The 20,720-nt window shown below is 44.2% G+C and overlaps 1 protein-coding gene across 1 annotated transcript; it reads right to left on the bottom strand.

The window, feature by feature from the left end:
- Nucleotides 1-14,130: 14,130 nt before the first annotated feature.
- Nucleotides 14,131-16,935, bottom strand: CCL26 (C-C motif chemokine ligand 26). Its single transcript, XM_007073887.3, has 3 exons — nt 16,714-16,935; nt 16,511-16,625; nt 14,131-14,279 (listed from the first exon to the last, which is right to left on the bottom strand). Exons 1-3 carry the CDS (start codon nt 16,784-16,786, stop codon nt 14,183-14,185), a joined length of 285 nt encoding a protein of 94 aa, XP_007073949.1. The 5' UTR covers nt 16,787-16,935; the 3' UTR covers nt 14,131-14,182.
- Nucleotides 16,936-20,720: the final 3,785 nt, after the last annotated feature.

Genomic DNA, 20,720 nt, shown 5'->3' with positions numbered 1-20,720 from the left:
TCCCAAAAATAAATTAAAAAAAAATATATAAAAAATAAAAATAAAATAAATAAATAAATAAATAAATAAATAAATAAAAGTATGTGAACGTGAGGGGAATTTTTATGAATTAAAGAAACCATGGCCTCCAAAGTTGGAGTGCCTGAATTCAAACCAGAACTAAAACTTGAGATTTTAGTACTTGAAGTCCAGAGGTTAAGAGGCCCTGAGAGGCCCTTCTAGAAGTCTCCCTGGAGACATCAGCCACATGCCTCTCTGGGGACCTACAGGGGGATGCTCCTTTTTTTGGCCAGATGGAACTACAGAATGATCACACACTGATGTCAGTGAGTCCGTGGGGAGGGGCAAGTGTCTCCTGAGATTCCATCAGCCTGGGACCAGTCTGAGAGGCCCCTGGGAGCCATTAACCAAGGGACAGAGCAAGCACACCATCTTCCGGAAGTTACTTTGGAAGCGTATGCTAGCTAAGTAGCTCAGGATTGCCCACGAGGCACCAAGAGATTTGTTTGTTTCCTAATTAGTAAAGCATTTTTCTGCCGTTTTGGTCTGAGGTCCAAGACTTTCAATTTTGTAGCTTCCCTGGGGGGTCATGTTGTAATAGGCAGCATGAGCAGGTGGACAGAACCACAGGGTGTGGGTGAAGAGACTGGGTATAGCCTGTGTTCCATCACTCATGGGAGCGTGACCTCAGACCCACCGCTTCACGTCTCTCCTTCTGTTTCCTTGAAAATGGGAACCATTCTGTCTTACTGACCTCACAGGGTTGAGAAATATGACAATTGTTATTCCATCAGACTGTACAAGCTGCACTACAATTATTGTTGGCATGCCAGCTTTCCATTTGACCGTGAACTCCTAGGGATTAGGCAAAGCCCTTGCCACTTTTATACAGAGTAGGTGGACATGCATGGTTGTCCAGTGGATGGAAAGAAGAAAAGAATCAATGAGAAGAAGAACCAGGTGCATTCCGGACAAAGGTGTTTATTACTACAATAGCCTTACGAAACCCTGGCAATCTTTCTGGACCCACCTCCAAGCTCCCTCATGAAGCCTTATCTGCACACACTGGTCTCTCTTTTGGATTGCTCATGAGCATGCTTTCATGCATTGACAGGATTCAGGAGTTCTAAGGAACCCTGAACATCTATTCCCAGTTCCTTGTTTTAGGAATGAAGAAACTGAGGCCCAAGTAGATGGTGTCTCCAGTCAAACTCACACACGCCCCTTATCTTCCTGGGGTCTTGATCGCTTTGTGTGTGCTTCATTCCTCCCCTCCTCCCTTCCAGCACCTCCAACCCCTAAACTGTACCCTCTGAAGACTGAACTAAGTCTTCCTTTCCTCATCTTTCCCCTGCCCTCCTCCTGGTGCTTGCACAGGACCTTGGATCTCAGGCGGATCCTCAGTAAAGACTGGTAGTTAGAATGAATTTGTAAATCTGCCAAGCTGTCGGGAGAGGTAGTCTTTAAAAAACGGTGGGAGACTGTTGCCATCTGCTGGTAGACTCATGGAACTACAGTTAAAGGTCGGTCTTGCAGATAGGACCCATCAACGTGGGTTTGGTCTTGTTAGCTTGTACGTCTCTTCTATATATACGGCTCTGGCTCAGAGTTGAGCCTGGGCAAAGGGTGTCTGGTAAAATTTTGCCTTTGGTGGCATAGTCCACAAATGATTGCGGATTCCTTCATTTGTGCAAACATATTTAGACTTACCCCTTGACCTCTGGGAGCCTGCATGCAGGTAGAGAGCTAAGACTATCAACTATCTTACAGCTATAAACAAGTACTACCATAGTTGGAGAACAAAATATGCTGGAGTCCTTCAGAGGCAAGAAGGGGCTTCTGCCGTTTGGGAGCATGGAGGAAATCACGGAGATCTCATGGAAAATATGACCTTAACATTCTCATCAAATGGAAGAGGCATTTGGCATTTTGCTATTTGGGTCTAGTTTGGCGAACAGAATTTTGTCAGGGAGAGACTGGGAACGAAGAAGGAATGTTCCAGAGGAGGAAATGATGGAAGGAAATGACCACGTGAAGGCCTGAAGCGAGCGAGGGCTTGTCTCGTTATGATTCAGGAAAGCAGAGTGTCCCAGTGTGTTCGGTTGGGTGAGTGGCAGGTGAAAAGCTGGAAAAGTAGGCTGGGGCCCGGTCCAGGGAAACAGATGTTGTCAGTGCCCCACTCATGCCCTCAGGCCTTACCATGTACCCCAGCCTGCCAATATCTGCGTCTCTTGGAGGGCCCTCTCCGGTGGCTGTTCTGCCCTCATACACAGCAGGTGGAAAGTGCACCAGTCCCCTAGCCCCTCCCCCTGACCATCAGCCAATGACTGACTGGAGATGGTGTATAAATACCCTTGCTCCCTTGCTCCTTGAGTTGTGATAACTCTGAGACGTGTGTTTGACCGCCATTTCCCAGAGGTCCCTACAGGATTGAGCTCAGCTGCCTATGGTGGTAACTTGCCTGATAGCACACTCTTATTGGCTGCCTTCCCTTCCCTGTCTCACTTCCCTATTTCCTACTGGTGCCTCCTGGCATCACCGCCAAAATGTATTATGTGCACTAAAATTCTTATCTCAAGGCCTATTTCCAGGGAAACTCAATCTAAAGCATCACAGAAGACCCTGGGATGCTAAGTTAAGAAGATTTGACTTCATGGGGCACCTGGGTGGCTCAGTCAGTTAAACATCTGACTCCTGATTTCAGCGTGGGTCATGATCACACAGTTTATGGGTTTAAGCCCCGCATCCGGCTCTGTGCTGACAGTGTGGAGCCTGCTTGGGATTCTCTCTCCACACCCCCCTCTCTGCCCCAATCCTGCTTACTCTCTCCCTCAAAATAAAATAAAAAAATAAAGAAGATTAGACTTCAAGTAGTAAGTGCTACCTTAAGGCCAAGTCATAATAGCCATTATTCCCAGACAGTGTCTTATACACTGCCATCCTCCCTATGTGCTCTCTGGTGGCTGGAGCGGGGGGGGGGGGGGATCTCCCAGACAGTCTTTTTTTTTTAATGTTTATTTTTTTTATAGAGAGAGACACAGAGTGTGAGTGACTAATCTTTTGAGAGATTATTCGGAGAGAGAGGGAGACACGGAATCCGAAGCAGGCCCCAGGATCCGAAGCCGAGCTGTCAGCACAGAGCCGGACACGGGGCTCGAACCCACAAACCGTGAGATCATTACCTGAACTGAAGTCAGACGCTTAACTGACTGAGCCACCCAGGCGCCCCTCCCAGACGGCCTTAATAGCTGGGTACATATTGCTCTGCAGTAATTCAAGAATGCATATATCCCAATCTCTGTCCTCATGTGACGATCTGGCCCAAGCCTAGTACAATGCTGTTTTGGGGGTTCTGTTTTTGTTTTTGTTTTGCTCCTACTATTGGCCACAGATTTCCAAGCTTCCTTCTTTTATTTCCTTTCTGTTTAAAGAACTTCCTGTAGCCCTTCTTTTATTACAGGAAGCCAAGATTTTCACTTCTATCCAAAAGCAATAAGGCATCCCTGTCTTATTAATTAAATGGATTAAATATACCAGTTAAAAGACAATGATTGGCAGAACAGATCTTTTTTTAATGACCCAACTATATGCTGTCTATCTACAGGAAGCTCCCTTCAAATATAACAATATAGGTAGGTAAAAGGTGAAGGAGGAAGAAAGACATAGCATGCAAATATTAATCAAAAGAAAGCAGGAGTGGCTAAATTAATATCAGATAAAGTGGACTTTGGAGCAAAGAAAATTACCAGGGACACGGAGAGACATTACAAAGAGATAAAGGGGTCAATCCACCAAGAAGACGTAGCAATCCTAAATGTGTATGTACCCGACAACAGAGCTGCAAAATATGTAAAGCAAAAATTGAAAGAAGTGAAAGGAGGAATAGACATATCTACAGTTATACCTCAAAACCCCTCTTTCAACAACTGATAGTGTAGCAGGATTCTTGCCCAGAGAGTTATGACACCAAGACATTTTTTTTTTCCAGGAACTTTGTTCCTGCCGGCACCACTCAGTTGGGTTCATACCAGAAGAACTGAGCCCCAAACACCATGTGGCATGGTTTTTGTATATAGTTTTTTTTTTTAATGTTTTTGTCTCCCATACATGGTAACACACAAACGTGCAGTCTGATTAAGTGGTCTCATGTTACAAGGTTGTGAGGGATGGTGTCACGTATGCGTATAGCCAGGTTGCCTTGAGGTTTTTCTTTTTCCCCTCTCCGTAGGGAGCGGACCCTACCACTGCTCCCCTACCACTGTAGCAGAATGACTGCTACAGACAATCAGCGAAGAAATGGAAGAACGCAACAACAGCATCGACCAAGAGGACCTAACTAATGTTCAGAGAACATTCCACCTAAGAATAGCCAAGTACACACTCTTCAAGTGCTCAAGGAGCACATACCAAAGTACACTATATATTATGGGCCATAAAACAAACCTCAAATTGAAAAGAATTGAGGGCCACCTGGGTGGCTCAGCTGGTTGAACTTCTGACTTCAGCTCAGGTCATGAACTTGCAGTTTGTGAGTTTCAAGCCCCATGTCAGGCTCTGTGCTAACAGCTCAGAGTCTGGAGCCTGTTTTAGATTCTGTGTCTCCCTCTCTCTCTGTTCCTTTCCCACTAGCACTCTGTCTCTCTCTCTGTCAAAAATAAATAAAGATTTAAAAATTTTTTTAATAAAAAAAGAAAAGAATTGAAATCATACAGAATGTATTCTCTGACCACACTGGTATAAAACTACAAATCAACAACAGATAAAAGACACTTGGGACAAACACTTGGTAACTAAATAAGAGAATTAAAACAATCCATGGGCCAAATAGAAACTCTCAAGGGAAATAAATACACTGAATTGAGTGGAAATGAAATTGCAACATATTAAAATATGTGAGACACAGCCAAAGCCGTGCCAAGAGGGAAATTGACAGCATTCAATGCTTACGTCAGGAAAAAGGAAAAGTCCCAAATCAATAATCTAAGCTCCGACCACAAAAAAACTAGAAAATAAAAACTCTCAACAAAGTGGGTGTAAAGGGAATGTACCAAGGGCGCCTGGGTGGCTCAATTCTATGAGTTGGTTCAGCGTCCGACTCTTCATTTCACCTAAGGTCATGATCTCATAGTCGTGGGATCAACCCCCGTGTCAGGCTCCACGCTGAGTGTGGAGCCTGCTTAAGTCTCTATCTCTCCCTCTTCCCCTCTCCCCTGTTTGCTCTCTTACTCTGTTTGAAAAAAAAAAAAGGTGGGGGGGACTCTATTTCAATGTAATAAAGGCCATATGTGACAAGCCGACAGCTAACATCATATTCAGTGGTGAAAACTGAAAGCTTTTCCTCTAAGACAGGAGACAAGACAAGGATGCCCACTCTTGCACTTTTATTCAACACAGTATTGGAAATCCTAGCTGGAAACGAAATAAAAGGGGTGCCTGGGTAGCTCAGTCATTAAGCGTCTGACTTCGGCTCAGGTCACGATCTCACAGTTCGTGGGTTCGAGCCCCTGGAGGGCTCTGTGCTGACAGCTCAGAGCCTGCTTTGGATTCTGTGTCTCCCTCTCTCTCTGCCTCTCCCCTGCTGTGCTCTGTCTCTCTCTCTCTCTCTCTCTCAAAAATAAACATTTTTTAAAAGTTAAAAAAAGAGGAAAAGAAAGAAAAGACTTCCAAATTGAAAAGGAGGACATAAAACTGTCACTATTTGCAAATGGTGTGATATTATATGTAGATAACCCTAAAGACCACACCAAAAAAAAACCCTGTTAGAACTAATAAATGAATTGAGTAAAGCTGCAGGATAAAAAATCAATACAAAATCAACACAAAATCAATACAAAAATCGGTTGCATTTCTATCCACTAACAATGAATTCTCAGAAAGAGAAATTAGAAAACAGTCCCATTTACAGTTTCAGCTGAAAGAATAAAATACCTGGAAATAAATTTAACCAAGGAGGTGAAAGACCTTTACCTTGAAAACTATAAGACGTTAATGAAAGAAAACTGAAGAAGGCATAAATAAATGGGAAGATATTCCATGCTCATGGATTGACAGAATTAATATTGTTAAAATGTCCATACTACCCAAAGCAATCTACAGTTCAGAGCAATCCCTATCAAAATTCCAATGGCACTTTTCACAGAAATAGAACAAACAATCCTAAAATTTGTATGGAATCATGAAAGACTCTGAATAGCCAATGCAGTCTTAAGAAAAAACAAAGCTGGAGGCACCACGCTCCCTGATTTCAACTACATTACAAACTCATAGTAACCAAAATAGTATGATATTGACATAAAAATATACACACAGATCAGTGAACCAGAATAGAGAGCCAAGAAATAAAGCCACACATATATGGGCAATTAATTTATGACAAAGGAGTCAAGAATATACAATCGAGAAAGGACAGTCTCTTCAATAAATAATGATGTTGGGAAAACTGGACAGACACATGCCAAAGAATGAAATTGGGCCATTGTTTTCCATCATATGCAAAAATAAACTCAATGAATTAAAGACTTAAACATAAGACCTGAAAGCATGACACTCCTAGAAGAAAACATAAGTTGTAAGTTCCTTGACATCAGTCTTGGAGATGAGTTTTTGGATTTGACATCAAAGCAAAGGCAACAAAAGCAAAAGGAAATAATCAGGACCATATCAAACTAAAAGCTTTTGCATAAAAACAGAAACCATCAACAAAATGAGAAAGCAACCTAATGAATGGGAGAAGATATTTGCAAATGATATATCCTATAAGGGGTTAATATCCAAAATATATAAAGAACTTACACAACTTAGGGCACCTGGTTGGCTCAGTTGTTAGAGCATGTTAGAGCATGCAACTCTTGATCTCTTGCGTGTGGAACCTACTTAAAAAAAAAAAAAAGAACTACAACTCAACACAAAATACAAACAATCTGATTTAAAAATGGGCAGAGGGGGGTGCCTGGGTGGCTCAGTCGGTTAAGTGTCCGACTTCAGCTCAGGTCATGATCTCGTGGTTCACGAGTTCGAGCCCCGCATCGGGCTCTGTGCTGACAGCTCGGAGCCTGGAGCCTGCTTCCGATTCTGTGTCTCCCTCTCTCTCTAAACCTCCCCCCATTCATGCTCTGTCTCTCTCTGTCTCAAAAATAAATAAACATTAACAAAATTTTTTTTAAATAAAAAAATTTTAAAAAATGGGCAGAGGACATTTTTAAAATACACATTTTTCTAAACAAGACATGCAGATGACCAACAGACATGTGAAAAGATGCTAAACATCACTAATCATGAGGGAAATGCAAATCAAAACCACAATGAGATATCACCTTACACCAGTCTGAATGCCTAGGATAAAAAAGACAGGAAATAACAAATGTTGATGACGGGTGTGGAGAAAAGGGAACCCTCGGGCACTGTTGGTGGACCATAAATTGGTGCAGGCACTATAAAAATCAGTATGGAGGTTCCTCCAGAAACTAAAAATAGAAGTACCATATGATCCAGGAATTCCACTTCTGGATACCTACCCAAGGAAAACTAAGTTTGAAAAGATGTATGCATCCCTGTATTTATTGCAACATTATCTACAATAGCCAAGATACAGAAACAACTTAAATGTTCATTGATAAATGAATGGATAAAGATGTGGTATATATACACAATGGAATATTACTGAGCCATAAAAAAGAACGAAATCTTTCCATTTGCAACAACGTGGACGGAACTGGAGGGTATAATGCTAAGTGAAAGAAGTCAGACAGAGAAGGACAAATATATGACTTCACTTACATGTGGAATCTAAAAGACAAAACCAGCCAATCAACCAACAAAACCAGAAACAGACTCATAAATAGAGAGAACAAACTGGTGGTTTCCAGATGGGAGGGAGTAAGGAAATGGGAGAAATAGGTGAAGGGGATTAAGAGGTACAAACTTCCAGCTGTAAAGCAAATAAGTCACGTGGATGAAAAGTGCAGCATAGGGAATATAGTCAATAATATTGTCATAATGTTGTATGGTGACAGATAGTAGTTACACATATTGTGGCAATGAGTAATATACCTGAAACTGATAGATCACTGTATGTCAATTACACTTCAATAATTAAAAACAAAAAGACATGCATAGGGTAAAATGTTTTTGGGTAAACTTTTAAAATAGTTTTTCCAAACTGATTTAGTAACTTGAAGTCTTAAAGTTTTGGTACATTGAATGAAATGATGAGTTGAGTTAAATTCATTGAATATCCATATCATTTCCAAATAGTATAGAATGATAAAACATTAATTACTGCACATAACTTTATCCACTTCTTGCTTATCATTGTAGAGAAACTCAAGATATTTGGATCTATCAGTAAATATGTTTCATGCCAGATTGAAAACTTATAGTATGAGGAAGTATGTGTTCTAGATGTTATGAAATGTATTTGTAAAAGTGCCAACCTAAAATATGCTGATGTAACAGATAGTTCACAATTATTTATTTAATTGTTCACTAGAAATTCAGGTTCCTAAAGGTTAATAATTCTAATTAACCCTAATTCTAAGAGTTAATAATTCTAACTCTAATAATTCTAATTCTAATTCTAATTCTAATTCTAATTCTAATTCTAATTCTAATTCTAATTCATTACCTAGAAATAATAAGGGAAAGAATTCAGTAGGCCAGGAAAGTAAGCATTTTTGCTGTTGTTATAAAAGGTATGAGGTATGGAGATGCATTTGTGTTGAGGGAAATAAAAGTGATTTTGTCTTAAAGTAGAGGTGGCAATTTCTCAGGGAAAGAGAAAAGAGACAAACTAAAATAAACATAGCAAGTTGTAGAAGATTTGTGGAAAAGGAATCTCAGGAAAAGACTTTCATTATGATCCAGTTAGATAAGGTTAAATAACTTTGTAATAAGGGTTTTAAAAATAAGCTTTAATATCAATAGTGTACATATATAAAAGTAAACCTTAATTTTTTTTTAATCTTCTGAAAGGACAAAGTTTTCTCAGATTATTGGTCTGCTTTTGATAAGATATTGTAAAGAGCTTTTCTTTACCTTTTGAAGGAACCTGCCTCAAAAGAAAAAGGTGGGGGGGGGGGTTTCATCAAAATAATGTCCTGTTTGCTGTCTTTATCTAGTTCTTGATTACTTAAGTAAACTGAGTGTTCTAGGTATTAAAAGATCTAAGTTTTTGCTCAGCACTATGTGACTTTCTAAATTTGCTTTTAACATCTATTGTCACCATGGTTAAATGGATAACTAAGTGTTGTTTTATAGTGACCTATGATTCTATTGACCTTGTGTTTTAAAACCTTTTTTTATTTTATTTTTATTTTTTTTTTATTTTTGAGACAGAGAGAGACAGAGCATGAACAGGTGAGGAGCAGAGAGAGAGGGAGACACAGAATCCGAAACAGGCTCCAGGCTCTGAGCTGTCAGCACAGAGCCCGACGCGGGGCTCGAACCCACGGACCGTGAGATCATGACCTGAGCCGAAGTTGGACACTCAACCGACCGAGCCACCCAGGCGCCCCTAAAACCTTTTGATATTTTGACAAATTTCCCCAAATCAAATTCTAAATATAGTCTTTTCGACCTTGAGTTAACTTTGAGTTTTTCCAGAGGGTCTCTGGAACATCTCAAAGGATCTGTTCTACTCCTTATAAAAATGGAGATATTGGGGTGCTTGGGTGACTCAGTCAGGTAAGTGTCCGACTCTTGATTTCAGCTCAGGTCAATAGTCCAGGGTTGTGGGATTAAGCCCCACGTTGGGCTCTGCTCTGAGTCTGGAGCCTGATTAAGATCTCTCTCTCTCTCTCTCTCTCTCTCTCTCTCTCTCTCTCAGGGTGCCTGGGTGGCTCAGTCAGTTAAGCATCTGACTTATGCTCACGTCATGATCTCATTGTTCATGGGTTTGAGCCCCGTGTTGAGCTCTGTGCCAACAGCTCAGAGCCTGGAGCCTGCTTCGGATTCTGTGTCCCCTCTCCCTCTGTCCCTCCCCCATTCATTCTCTCTCTCTCAAAAATAAATAAACATTAAAAAAAGAAAAAATTTTTTTAAAAAATGATTCTCTCTCTGGCACAAAAACAGACACTCAGATCAATGGAACAGAATAGAGAACCCAGAAATGGACCCACAAACGTATGGCCAACTAGTCCTTGACAAAGCAGGAAAGAATATCCAATGGAAGAAAGACAGCCTCTTCAGCAAGTGGTGCTGGGAAAACTGGACAGCGACATGCAGAAGAATGAACCTGGACCACTTTCTTACACCACACACAAAAACTCAAAATGGATGAAAGATGTCAATGTAAGACAGGAAGCCATCAAACTCCTTGAGGAGAATGCAGGCAAAAACCTGTTTGACCTTGGCCATAGCAACTTCTTACTCAACACGTCCCCAGAGGCAAGGGAAACAAAAGCAAAAATGAACTATTGGGACCTCATCAAAATAAAAAGCTTCTGCACAGCAAAGGAAACCATTAGCAAAACTAAAAGGCAACCAACAGAATGGGAGAAGATATTTGCAAATGACATAGCACATAAAGGGTTAGTATCCAAAATCTATAGAGAACTTATCAAACTCAACATCCCAAAACCAAATAATCCAGTGAAGAAATGGGCAAAAGACATGAGTAGACACTTCTCCAAAGAAGACATCCAGATGGCCAATCGACACATGAAAAAATGCTCAACATCACTCATCATCAGGGAAATACAAATCAAAACCACAACGAGATACCACCTCATACTTGTCAGAATGGTTAACATGAACAACTCAGGCAACAACAGATGTTGGCGAGGATGCGGAGAAAGAGGATCTCATTTGCATTGCTGGTGGGAATGCAAACTGGTGCAGCCTCTCTGGAAAATAGTATGAAGTTTCCTCAAAAAATTAAAAATAGAACTACCCTATGACCCAGCAATTGCACTACTAGGTATTTATCCAAGGGATACAGATACGCTGTTTCGAAGGGGGACGTGCACCTCCATGTCTATAGCAGCACTATCAACAATAGCCAAAGTATGGGAAGAACCCAAATGTCCATTGATGGATGAATGGATAAAGAAGATGTGGTCTATATACACAATGGAGTATTACTCGGCAATCAAAAAGAATGAAATCTTGCCATTTGCAACTACGTGGATGGAACTGGACGGTATTATGCTAAGTGAAATCAGTCAGTCAGAGAAAGACAAAGATCATATGACTTCACTCATATGAGGACTTTAAGAGACAAAACAGATGAACATAAGGGAAGGGAAATAAAAATAATATAAAAACAGGGAGGGGGACAAAACAGAAGAGACTCATTAATATGGAGAACAAACAGAGGGTTACTGAGGGGTTGTGGGAGGGGGGATGGGCTAAATGGGTAAGGGGCACTAAGGAATCTACTCCTGAAATCATTGTTACACTAGATGCTAGCTAACATGGATGTAAATTTAAAAAAAATAAATTTAAAAAATATATATCTGGCTATGACTCTCCCAAATAACATTTCCAATTTTATCCCACCCTTCTGATATGGAATCACTAGGAACAAAGACTGCCCTTGAGCCTCCTTGAAAAAGACTATGCCAGGTCCTCCTCACTGCTTAGATGGTAGCCAGACCCCAGGGACCTGAAGCTTGGGGACAGATCTTTCAGCTAAAGAAGCCCTCCACCTGACAGCTGGTCTTTTTTTCCCCTTAAGTTTATTAATTTACTTGGAGAGGAGAGAGAGGGAGCAGGGTAAGGGTAGAGGCAAAGAGAGAGGGGAAAGAGAGAATCCCAAGCAGATGCCTCAGTGCAGACCCCCTTGCAGGGCTCGAACTCACAAACCGAGAGATTATGACCTGAACTGAAATCAAGAGTCGAACGCTTAACCGACTGAGCCATCCAGGTGCCCCCTGACAGCTGGTCTTATATGAACACTGGAGACCCTCTGCATCAAAGGACTAGAAGGAGAAGCAGCTGATATGGATGTAGACTGCTTCCACCCAAGATCATTTGAACCTGAAACTCTTTCTTCTTCCCATTCATTCCTTAACTCTGGTATTAGCCTGGAAAGATAACACCATCATCGGTATCTCCCAGGTCATTGCTGAAGGGGATAATCTCTGGAACTTAGAACAGTTTTTCATTTTGGGCTAGGAGGAAACCTGGCCTAACTGACCCCTGGTCTTTTGATCTCTTTAGCTGGTTACCTTCAGGTTTCAGTTCCCGATCCAGGACCATTGGGTTTATTATGCTGCCCCTCGTTTGTTTTGTACAGTCATTTTTTAGCCTTGTACCTGTGGCCCATCAAACCCTTTGTAGAAATGATGGACCCCATGGGTGATGCTGGCTCAAAGTTTCAAGATGACCTCTAGTGATTACAACCTTGATAAGATACGGACTTTAAATGACGAACATCCAAGAGTTATTTCTCTTACCTTTCCTTGTTACTCAAACGTGGTCTTCAATGGCCTCCATTTGCTCTGCACTTTTCCCTTTGACATGCAACATGATGATCAGGAAAGGTGCGGGACAAAACCACTAGATATGGAAAGCCTGACTCTGGAACAGTGATGATTTCGAGGAAAGATCTTGATCAAAAGGGGGGCGGGCAGGGAATGTGAAAATGAATAAAGAAAATCTCATTCAAAAATGGAGCTGGGACATCTGGCTGTCTTGGTCCGTATAGCATGTGACTCTTCAACTCAGGGTCATGAGTTCAAACCCCATGTTGGGCGTGGAGCCTACTATAAAAAAAAAAAAAGAGTGGGGAGCCACAAAGGGAGAGGACTGAGGCACCACCACTCACACAGAGCAGCAGGAAGAAGGGAGATTTCCAATCTGCCCAGCAACTGCACGCTGCCCTCACCTGCAGCCAATGAGAAGCTGCAGCCAGTGAGAAGCTGCAGCCAATGAGAAGCTTCAGCCAATAAGAAGCTAGCAGCCCAGTTCTAGCTCTCCTTTTCCTCCAACGAGCTTTTGTGCCAAACAATCCCTGGAAACTTCCTCCTTTCCTCTGTAGAAGGTTGAGCTCCTCCTTTGTTCTCCAGACTTGCCCATGGTTCCCCCTAGTTTGCAATTTCTCTGCTATTTCAGAATCAACTCAATTGATGCTCCATAAACTTTGTTGCTTAATTTTTTTTTATTTTTGAGAGACAGAGTGCATGCCAGCAGGAGAGGGGGGCAGAGGGAGAGAGAATCTTTTTTTTTTTTAATGTTTTATTTTACTTTTGAGAGAGAGAGAGAGAGTGAGCGAGGGAGGGGTAGAGAGGGGGCAGGGGGACAGAAGATCCGAAGTGGGCTCTTTGCTAAAAGCGGAGAGCCTGATGCAGGGCTTGAACGCTCGAACCACAAAATCATTACCTGAACCAAAGTTTGATGTGCAACTGACTGAGCCACCCAGGTGTCCAGAGAGAGAGAGAGAGAATCTTAAAATCGTAAGCAGGCTCTACACTGAGCCCCTGACATAGGTCTCAATCATATGACCCTGGGATCATGACCTGAGCCGAAACCAACAGAGGGGTTGCACAGAACTTAATTTTCCAAACAACATAAACTTACCTCTCTAACGTGAAAACATTTAATTGGCATGTCCAAACACATTAAACTTCCCCTTGTTGCTTTGTTTTGTTTTGTTGCACAGAAACATGAGGAAGAATTCCATACCAGTGTCAGTGCAGGGAATGGGGGGACAAGCCAAGCAATCAGTCAAAAATACTGACTCAGGGGGCGCCTGGGTGGCTCGGTCGGTTGAGCGTCCGACTTCGGCTCAGGTCATGATCTCACGGTCCGTGAGTTCGAGCCCCACGTCGGGCTCTGTGCTGACAGCTCAGAGCCTGGAGCCTGTTTCGGATTCTCTGTCTCCCTCTCTCTCTGCCCCTCCCCTGTTCACGCTCTGTCTCTCTCTGTCTCAAAAATAAATAAACGTTAAAAAAAAATTTTAAAAAAAATACTGACTCAGTTTCTTTTCTTTGGAGAAGATTCAGGTTTTACTGAATAAGGATATTTAGGAGTACATCAAATCTTAATGGAGAAATCTTTATTAAAACCTTTCCTCCTCCTCCTCCCCTCTCCTCCTCCTCCTCCTCCTCCTCCTCCTCCTCCTCCTCCTCCTCCTCCTCCTCCAGCCCATGGGGCCTCCTGCTGAAGAAAATCTCCAGGCTCCACCAAGGATAGCAATCTCAAGAGCAGGGTCCAGGTACCCTGAGGCTGAAGGTTCAACAGGTCACATTTGCTGCTGTGCTCTGAGTAAAGAAATGTATCTTTGCACCCATTTTTCCTTTGGCTGTGCACAGACTTTATGGCCTTTTTTGGTAACGAATCTACAGAAAAGAGAAGCTGACAGTCAGTACTGAGAACTTTTGCCTCCTGAAGAGATGGAAAGGGAGGGTCAGCCACTTGACGGACTCTCTGGCCTTGCTGCACCTGTTACACAGTTTCTGTTCCGTCTTCTGATCCTTCTTTCCCCTTGGCCCTGTTTTCTACTGGAGACCATGCTTCCAGGCCCACCTCCCCCAGGAAATCATTTCCAACAGCTCTAGTCCGAAGCATGTAACCTGTACCATGCCTCTTAATTCTTTTGTTTTAATGGAAAAGCTTTATTGAGACATAATTCACGCACCATGCAATTTACTCTTTAAAGTGCATAATTAAGAGCACCTGCGTGGCTCAGTCGGTTAAGTTCCCGACTTCGGCTCAGGTCATGATCTCATGGTTTGTGAGTTTGAGCCCTGCGTCGGGCTCTGTGCTGACAGCGCAGAGCCTGGAGCCCGCTTCAGATTCTGTGTCTCCCTTGCTCTCTCTCTCTCTCTCAAAAATAAAATAAAACATTAAAAAAACTAAAAATAAAGCCTATAATTATAATTCACTGCTTTTTAGTAGATCCACGGATGATGCAAACATTACTACCACCCAGTTTAGAATCTTTGCCTCAACCTCCCAAAAGGAACCTCATATGCATCATACTGCTTAATTCTTCTTTTTTTTGTCGTTATTTTTAATTGGTGGAATTATAGCACATGAAATCTTTAAGCAAAAACAGGCGATAAAAGCCCGTCATGCTGTTTAATTCTTAACCACATTATCCTGGGCTGTTTGCGGTGGCCGCTTATACGGGATTCCTGCACTCTCACGATGCTGTGCACTCATGGAGAGTGGGGGGTCATGGTTGATATCCCTGAATGTCCTCCAGCCTTCTGTCCCCTGAGACCACTCCTGAGGGTGATGAGAACCTAGGTCCGGGGCACTTTAGCCTGGAACAACTTGCAGGGTACAGTAGTATTTACGGGGCTCTCAGGCGGGTCCCAGCACAGGCAGAGAAAAACAGCCCAAAGTGGGGAGGGGTGAATAAGGGAGAGGCAGAGTTTTGTGAACGTTTGAAAGCATAGCTGGGGAGCGCCTGGGTGGCTCAGTCGGTTAAGCGTCCGACTTCAGCTCAGGTCACGATCTCACACTCCGTGAGTTCAAGCCCCGCGTCGGGCTCTGGGCCAATGGCTCAGAGCCTGGAGCCTGCTTCCGATTCTATGTCTCCCTCTCTCTGCCCCTCCCCCGTTCATGCTCTGTCTCTCTCTGTCTCAAAAATAAATAAACGTTAAAAAAAAATTTTTGAAAGCATAGCTGGGAATGTCTCTGACATCACTCCCATTGAAAGAAATATAGGCCAGCCTTAGGGACTGGTTGACCGGTGGCAGATTGTGGCAGAAGTGATGGTGTGTGACCTCACAGACAAAGTCATAGAAGGTTATGGAGTTTCTGCCAGGTTCACGGGGGCACTTATGCTGGAGCTTAGAACCACCTTTTTTTTTTTTTTTCTTTTTTTCTTTCTAGTTTTTATTTAGTTTTGAGAGAGACAGAGACAGAGAGAGAGAGAGAGAGAGAGAGAGAGAGAGAGAGAGAGCATGAGTGGGGGAGGGGCAGAGAGAGGGAGACACAGAATCTGAAGCAGGCTCCAGGCTCTGAGCTATCAGCACAGAGCTCAATGTGGGGCTCAAACTCACAAACCATGAGATCATGACCTGAACCAAAGTTGGACACAATTGACTGAGCCACCCAGGTGCCCCCCTCTTTTTTAAAAAATTATTTTTTATTAATTGTATTTATTTATTTTGGAGAGAGTGACAGAGACAGAGAGAGTGAGCAGAGAAGGGGCAGAGGGGGAGAGAGAGAGAGAGAGAGAGAGAGAGAGAGAAAGAATGAATCCCAAGCAGGCTCCACACTGTCAGCACAGAACCCGATGTAAGGCTCCAACTCACAAACCGTGAGATCATGACCTGAGCCGAAACCAAGAGTCAGACGCTTAACCAACTGAGCCACCCAGGCGCCCCTATTCTCTCTTTTATACCCAGCACTTAGCACATTGCCTGGCACATGGTTTGAAAGTTAGGAAACCAAGGCTAAGGGTCACACTTGTTAGTGGCAGAGGCAGGGTGATGATGATGACCTAAGTTACCAGGCTCCCATCCTGAGCTCATCCTGGCACTGTGGGGGTGCGCCCAGCACCCATGCAATCACATGGCCAGTAGGAACCCTGAAAGCCCAGACAAGAAATACTCACATCACAGCCCGCTGGGAGCAGCTGTTCCTGGTGAATTTATAGGAATGCACCCACTTCCAAGGAAGGATCTTGTGGCTATATTGGAAGCAGCAGAACTTGGCCACATTGCTGCCACCTAAAAAACAGGGAAAGGAAGGAGCCTGGAGGTGGCCCTTTGCTTCTCCTCCCAGCCTGCCTGAGAAGGGAGTGGGACAGCCTCATACGTGTGGCAACTCCGAGCTGGACACTCAGGATGAAGATCAGGAGAACAAGAAAGCCAACAGGAAGGCTCTTCATGGTGCCACAAGCGGGGCCCTTCACAGTGTCCTCCCAAGTTCCTCCTCACTCCACTGGACTCCCTTTTATAGGGTTGAGTCGTCCCTGAAGAGAATCCAGAGAATTTTGTGGTTGAGGCAAAAACAGCTCTTTTGACCCTGTCAGGTAAGAACAACCTGTTACCCAAGGAAGAAGAGTGGAAAGAAAGGGAAAGTCCTCTGAGGGAAGGGGAGGAGCCAGCACCCCACTGGGAGTTTCTGCCTGCCCCTCCCATCCCCTGCTTTTTCTGAATCAATGCTTTCCTGTTTGAAAAGCAAAAGCAGAGGGAATGAAATAATAAATCTTGAGAACTGACTTAAATCACCTTAGAACACAATTGATGTTGTTCTGGACTGATCTCTAGCTCTTGACCCTAGCTTTCTTTGCTTCCTAAACACTGCTTATCTCTTGGTGAAGTACAGACAGTCTCAGGACAGGAGCACAGAGCAGCCCAGCCATGATAATGAATGCTGAAGAACAATGCTCGGGCATGTGCCGGTCCTGTCTTCTCAGCGCCACACATCACCTGACACACAGGGTCAGAGCTGCTTGGGGGCACTTCAAGCTACCTCTTCAGGGTTAGAGAGCTCCAAACCAGACAGAACATCACAATTGCCTGGAGCCTGAACACACACACACACACACACACACACACACACACACAACTATATTCCCTGTTCCTGCTTTGTACCTCCTGGATCAGGCTTTTTGGGAGGGGTATCCAGGAATCTATATATTAGCCAGATTTGGCCAAAATGGGGAAAGTGAATTCTAGAATGGGGCAGTGAATTTCCCCAGGAGAGTCTGGGGGGCAGGTAGAGAGGGACTTTCACATCTGTGTTTCATAACACTGTGTTCAGTCATATCCACCCCCGTCCTCCAGATGATGCCCCCTGGGGCTTTAAAATTTTGAGTTTAAGGTAAAAGAAAAAAATCCACTAGCCATCTAGAACCATAGAATTTTTCAGAGCTGTCTGAGACCCTTTAAAACAACACCCGCCCCCAACCACCCACCCAAGTCACCCAGACTGTTCTGACTACAGTTCTGAACTCACTGCTGACCTTGTCACAAGCTAAGACAGCTCAGACTTTGACAAAGTCTTTTTAGGTTCTTTTTAAAATTTGGCTGAAATCTGGGGTGTCTGGGTGGCTCAGTTGGCTGAGCGTCCGACTCTTCATTTTTGCTCAGGCCATGATCCCAGGGTCGTGGGATTGAGCCCCACTACGGGCTCTGCGCCAAGCTTGGAGCGTGCTTGGGATTCTCTCTCTCTTTCCTTCTGCCCCTCTCCTCTTCACACACACACACACACACACACACTCTCTCTCTCTCTCTCTCAAAAAAAATTTGGCTGAAATCTATATTTTCATTGCTTCCACCAATTCACCAGATCTGTTTAAAAATGCCTAATTTCTCTTAGCTTCTGTTAGAAGAGGAAGAAATTGAGGTTTTGGCCGATTTGAAGACCATTGTTTTAGTTTGGGTTCCCCTCAAGCAGGGGAGGAGACGAGGACCCCAGTGCAAGCAATTCGTGATCCCAGAAGACACCAGTCGAGGAGAGGGGACGGGAGGTGGGGGACAGGAGGACACCAACATGGAGGCGGGTGATCACGCAGGTTACTGCCAGGAGCAGCCACGGCGTGGGGGTGGCTCTGAGGGGCTCGGGGCACCGGTGCAGAACAAGCCTGAGTTGGCCCGACTGTGGGGTGAAGAAGTGGGGATACTAACTCTCCACCTCTCTGCTTGTCAGTGACTGAAGGCTGCGCCCCATCATCCCTGTCTTGTCCTAGGAGCGGGCCAAACGTGCTTGGGATCAGGGGAAGGGCTCTGAGGCAGGGGCAGGTGTCCTCAATAAGCAGCCTTTGGCTCACAGAAGTGAACGATAAGGGGATATGCATGGGGCCCCAATAGCACCTGCTACGATCATTATCATGTTTGTCCCCGAACGTTCTCTTTTTCAGGCTGAGCCCCCACCCCCACCCCCATGCCTTCAATTTGCCCCGCAAATTGGCCACCTTCCTACTGGCCACCTTCATGCCCCAGTTTCTGCTCCAGTAGCTACAGTGTGCTGGGCACCCAAAGGTTTCGTACATGGGGCACAATGAACAGTAACCACAGCGTTCTCCAACAGCATTGGCTATTGTTGATAGTGCTGCGGGGTACATGTGCCCCTATGAATCAGCACTCCCGTATCCTTTGGATAAATTCCCAGTAGGGCTATTGCTAGGTCGCAGGGTAGTTCTATTTTTAATTTTTTGAGGAACCTCCACACTATTTTCCAGAGCGGCTGCACCAGTTTGCTTTCCCAACAACAGTGAAAGAGGGTTCCTCGCCAGCATCTCTTGTTTCCTGAGTTGTGAATTTTAGCCACTCTGACCAGTGTGAGGTAGTAGTATCTCAGTGTGGTTTTGGTTTGTATTTCCCTGATGATGAGCCACGCTGAGCATCTATTCATGTGTCCGTTGGCCATCTGGACATCTTCTTTGGAAAAGTGTCTATGTATATTTCAATACCTTGGTGAAGGAGGAGGAAATGATATGGCAGATAAATTACTGAATCCTGGATCCTGCTCTCTTGCCCCCGTCCTCTTCCCTGTGGTTGAAGCCCATGACCCCTACCCTCCAGCCTGCTAGTTGGCCTTCCCACCTCATGTATGTATGGATATCTCAGAACCCTCAATCCCATATGGCTCCCGAGGTCTGGACTATAATCTGCATTCCCCACTACTCTGGACACTCTCCCAGAATCGGGCCTCTCCTGGCTCAACTCTCTGGGCACCCCCCCTTCCTTTTAGCTGATTTGCCTCACTATAGACTGAATTGTGTTCACTAATCCCCAGTGTGACTGTATTTGGAGATAAGAACTTTATAGAGGTAATTAAGGTTGGTGGCTCAGTCGGCTGAGTGTCTGACTTCGGCTCAGGTCATGATCTCATGGTTTGTGGTTTCAAGCCCGCATTGGGCTCTGTGCTGATGGCTCAGAACCTGGAACTTGCTTAGGATCCTGTGTCTCTGCCTCTCTCTGCCCCTTCCCCACTTGCACTGTTTCTTCTCTCTCAAGAATAAAGAAACATTAAAAAAAAAAAAAAGAGGTAATTAAGGCCAAGGGTGGGGCCCTGATCTGATAGGACTGGAATCCTTATAAGAGGTGGAAGAGACATCAAGATGTGTGCACACAGAGCAAAGGCCGTTTGAAGGCACAGTGAAGAGGTGGCCACCGGCACACCCAGGAGAGAGGCCCCGGGAGAAACCAAGTCTGCTGACACCTTGACCTTTGACTTGCAGCCTTCAGGACTCTGTGCTCCAGAAATAAATATCTGTCATTTATGGCAGCCCGAGCTGACTGGGTTCTCCCAGAAGCAGATCCTTAGGCAAGGATTTGAGCATAAACAAAATATTTTGGAGGATATTTTGCAACGGAATATCCTTCTGCTGGGGGCAGAACACTCCGTTCTGTGTCTGCAAAGACTCCACCCTCCCAGCCTACAACCCATGTCATCTGTTGGGGGAAGCCTTTCCTCCATCATTCCCAGCTGATCCCCTGGCCATCCTCCAGCTCCACATTATACAGAGCTGAATTGCAGATGGCGCTCTCCACACACATCGGCTTACCCGTCTGCCTTCCTTCTTGGACGGTGAGCTCTTCCCGTTCATTTCTTCACTGACTCATTCATGCAACAAATGATTTTATTGCTGTCGTTCTCCACACCGTGTGAGATGCTGAGATCCAGAGATAAACAAGACAGATGTGGTCTCTGCTGAGGACGTTCTCGTGGAGGGAATAGACATCGAGCAGAAAACAATTACCCAATACCTTATCAATTACCCCTGGGGCATGTACTTTGCTGCAGAAGCTTAGGGAGCTTCAGAAATGTACATCGAGGGAATCTGAAGGAGGCTAGGGTGCCAGAAGAGTCTT

This window comes from Panthera tigris, chromosome E3, assembly GCF_018350195.1.
Source record: "Panthera tigris isolate Pti1 chromosome E3, P.tigris_Pti1_mat1.1, whole genome shotgun sequence".
In the NCBI taxonomy this organism is placed as follows: Eukaryota; Metazoa; Chordata; class Mammalia; order Carnivora; family Felidae; genus Panthera; species Panthera tigris.
The sequence above is the reverse complement of the archived record's forward strand: the minus strand, read 5'-3'. Positions and strand labels throughout refer to the sequence as shown.

Bases quoted from the DNA above. Each gene is read 5' to 3' on its own strand.
- CCL26 (XM_007073887.3), bottom strand. From the start codon at position 16,786: ATGAAGAGCCTTCCTGTTGGCTTTCTTGTTCTCCTGATCTTCATCCTG. The intron at 16,626-16,713 runs GTATGAGGCTGT...CCTGTTTTTTAG, and splicing joins CCAGCTCGGAGTTGCCACAC to GTGGCAGCAATGTGGCCAAG. The intron at 14,280-16,510 runs GTGAGTATTTCT...TCTTTTCTGTAG, and splicing joins TGCTCCCAGCGGGCTGTGAT to ATTCGTTACCAAAAAAGGCC.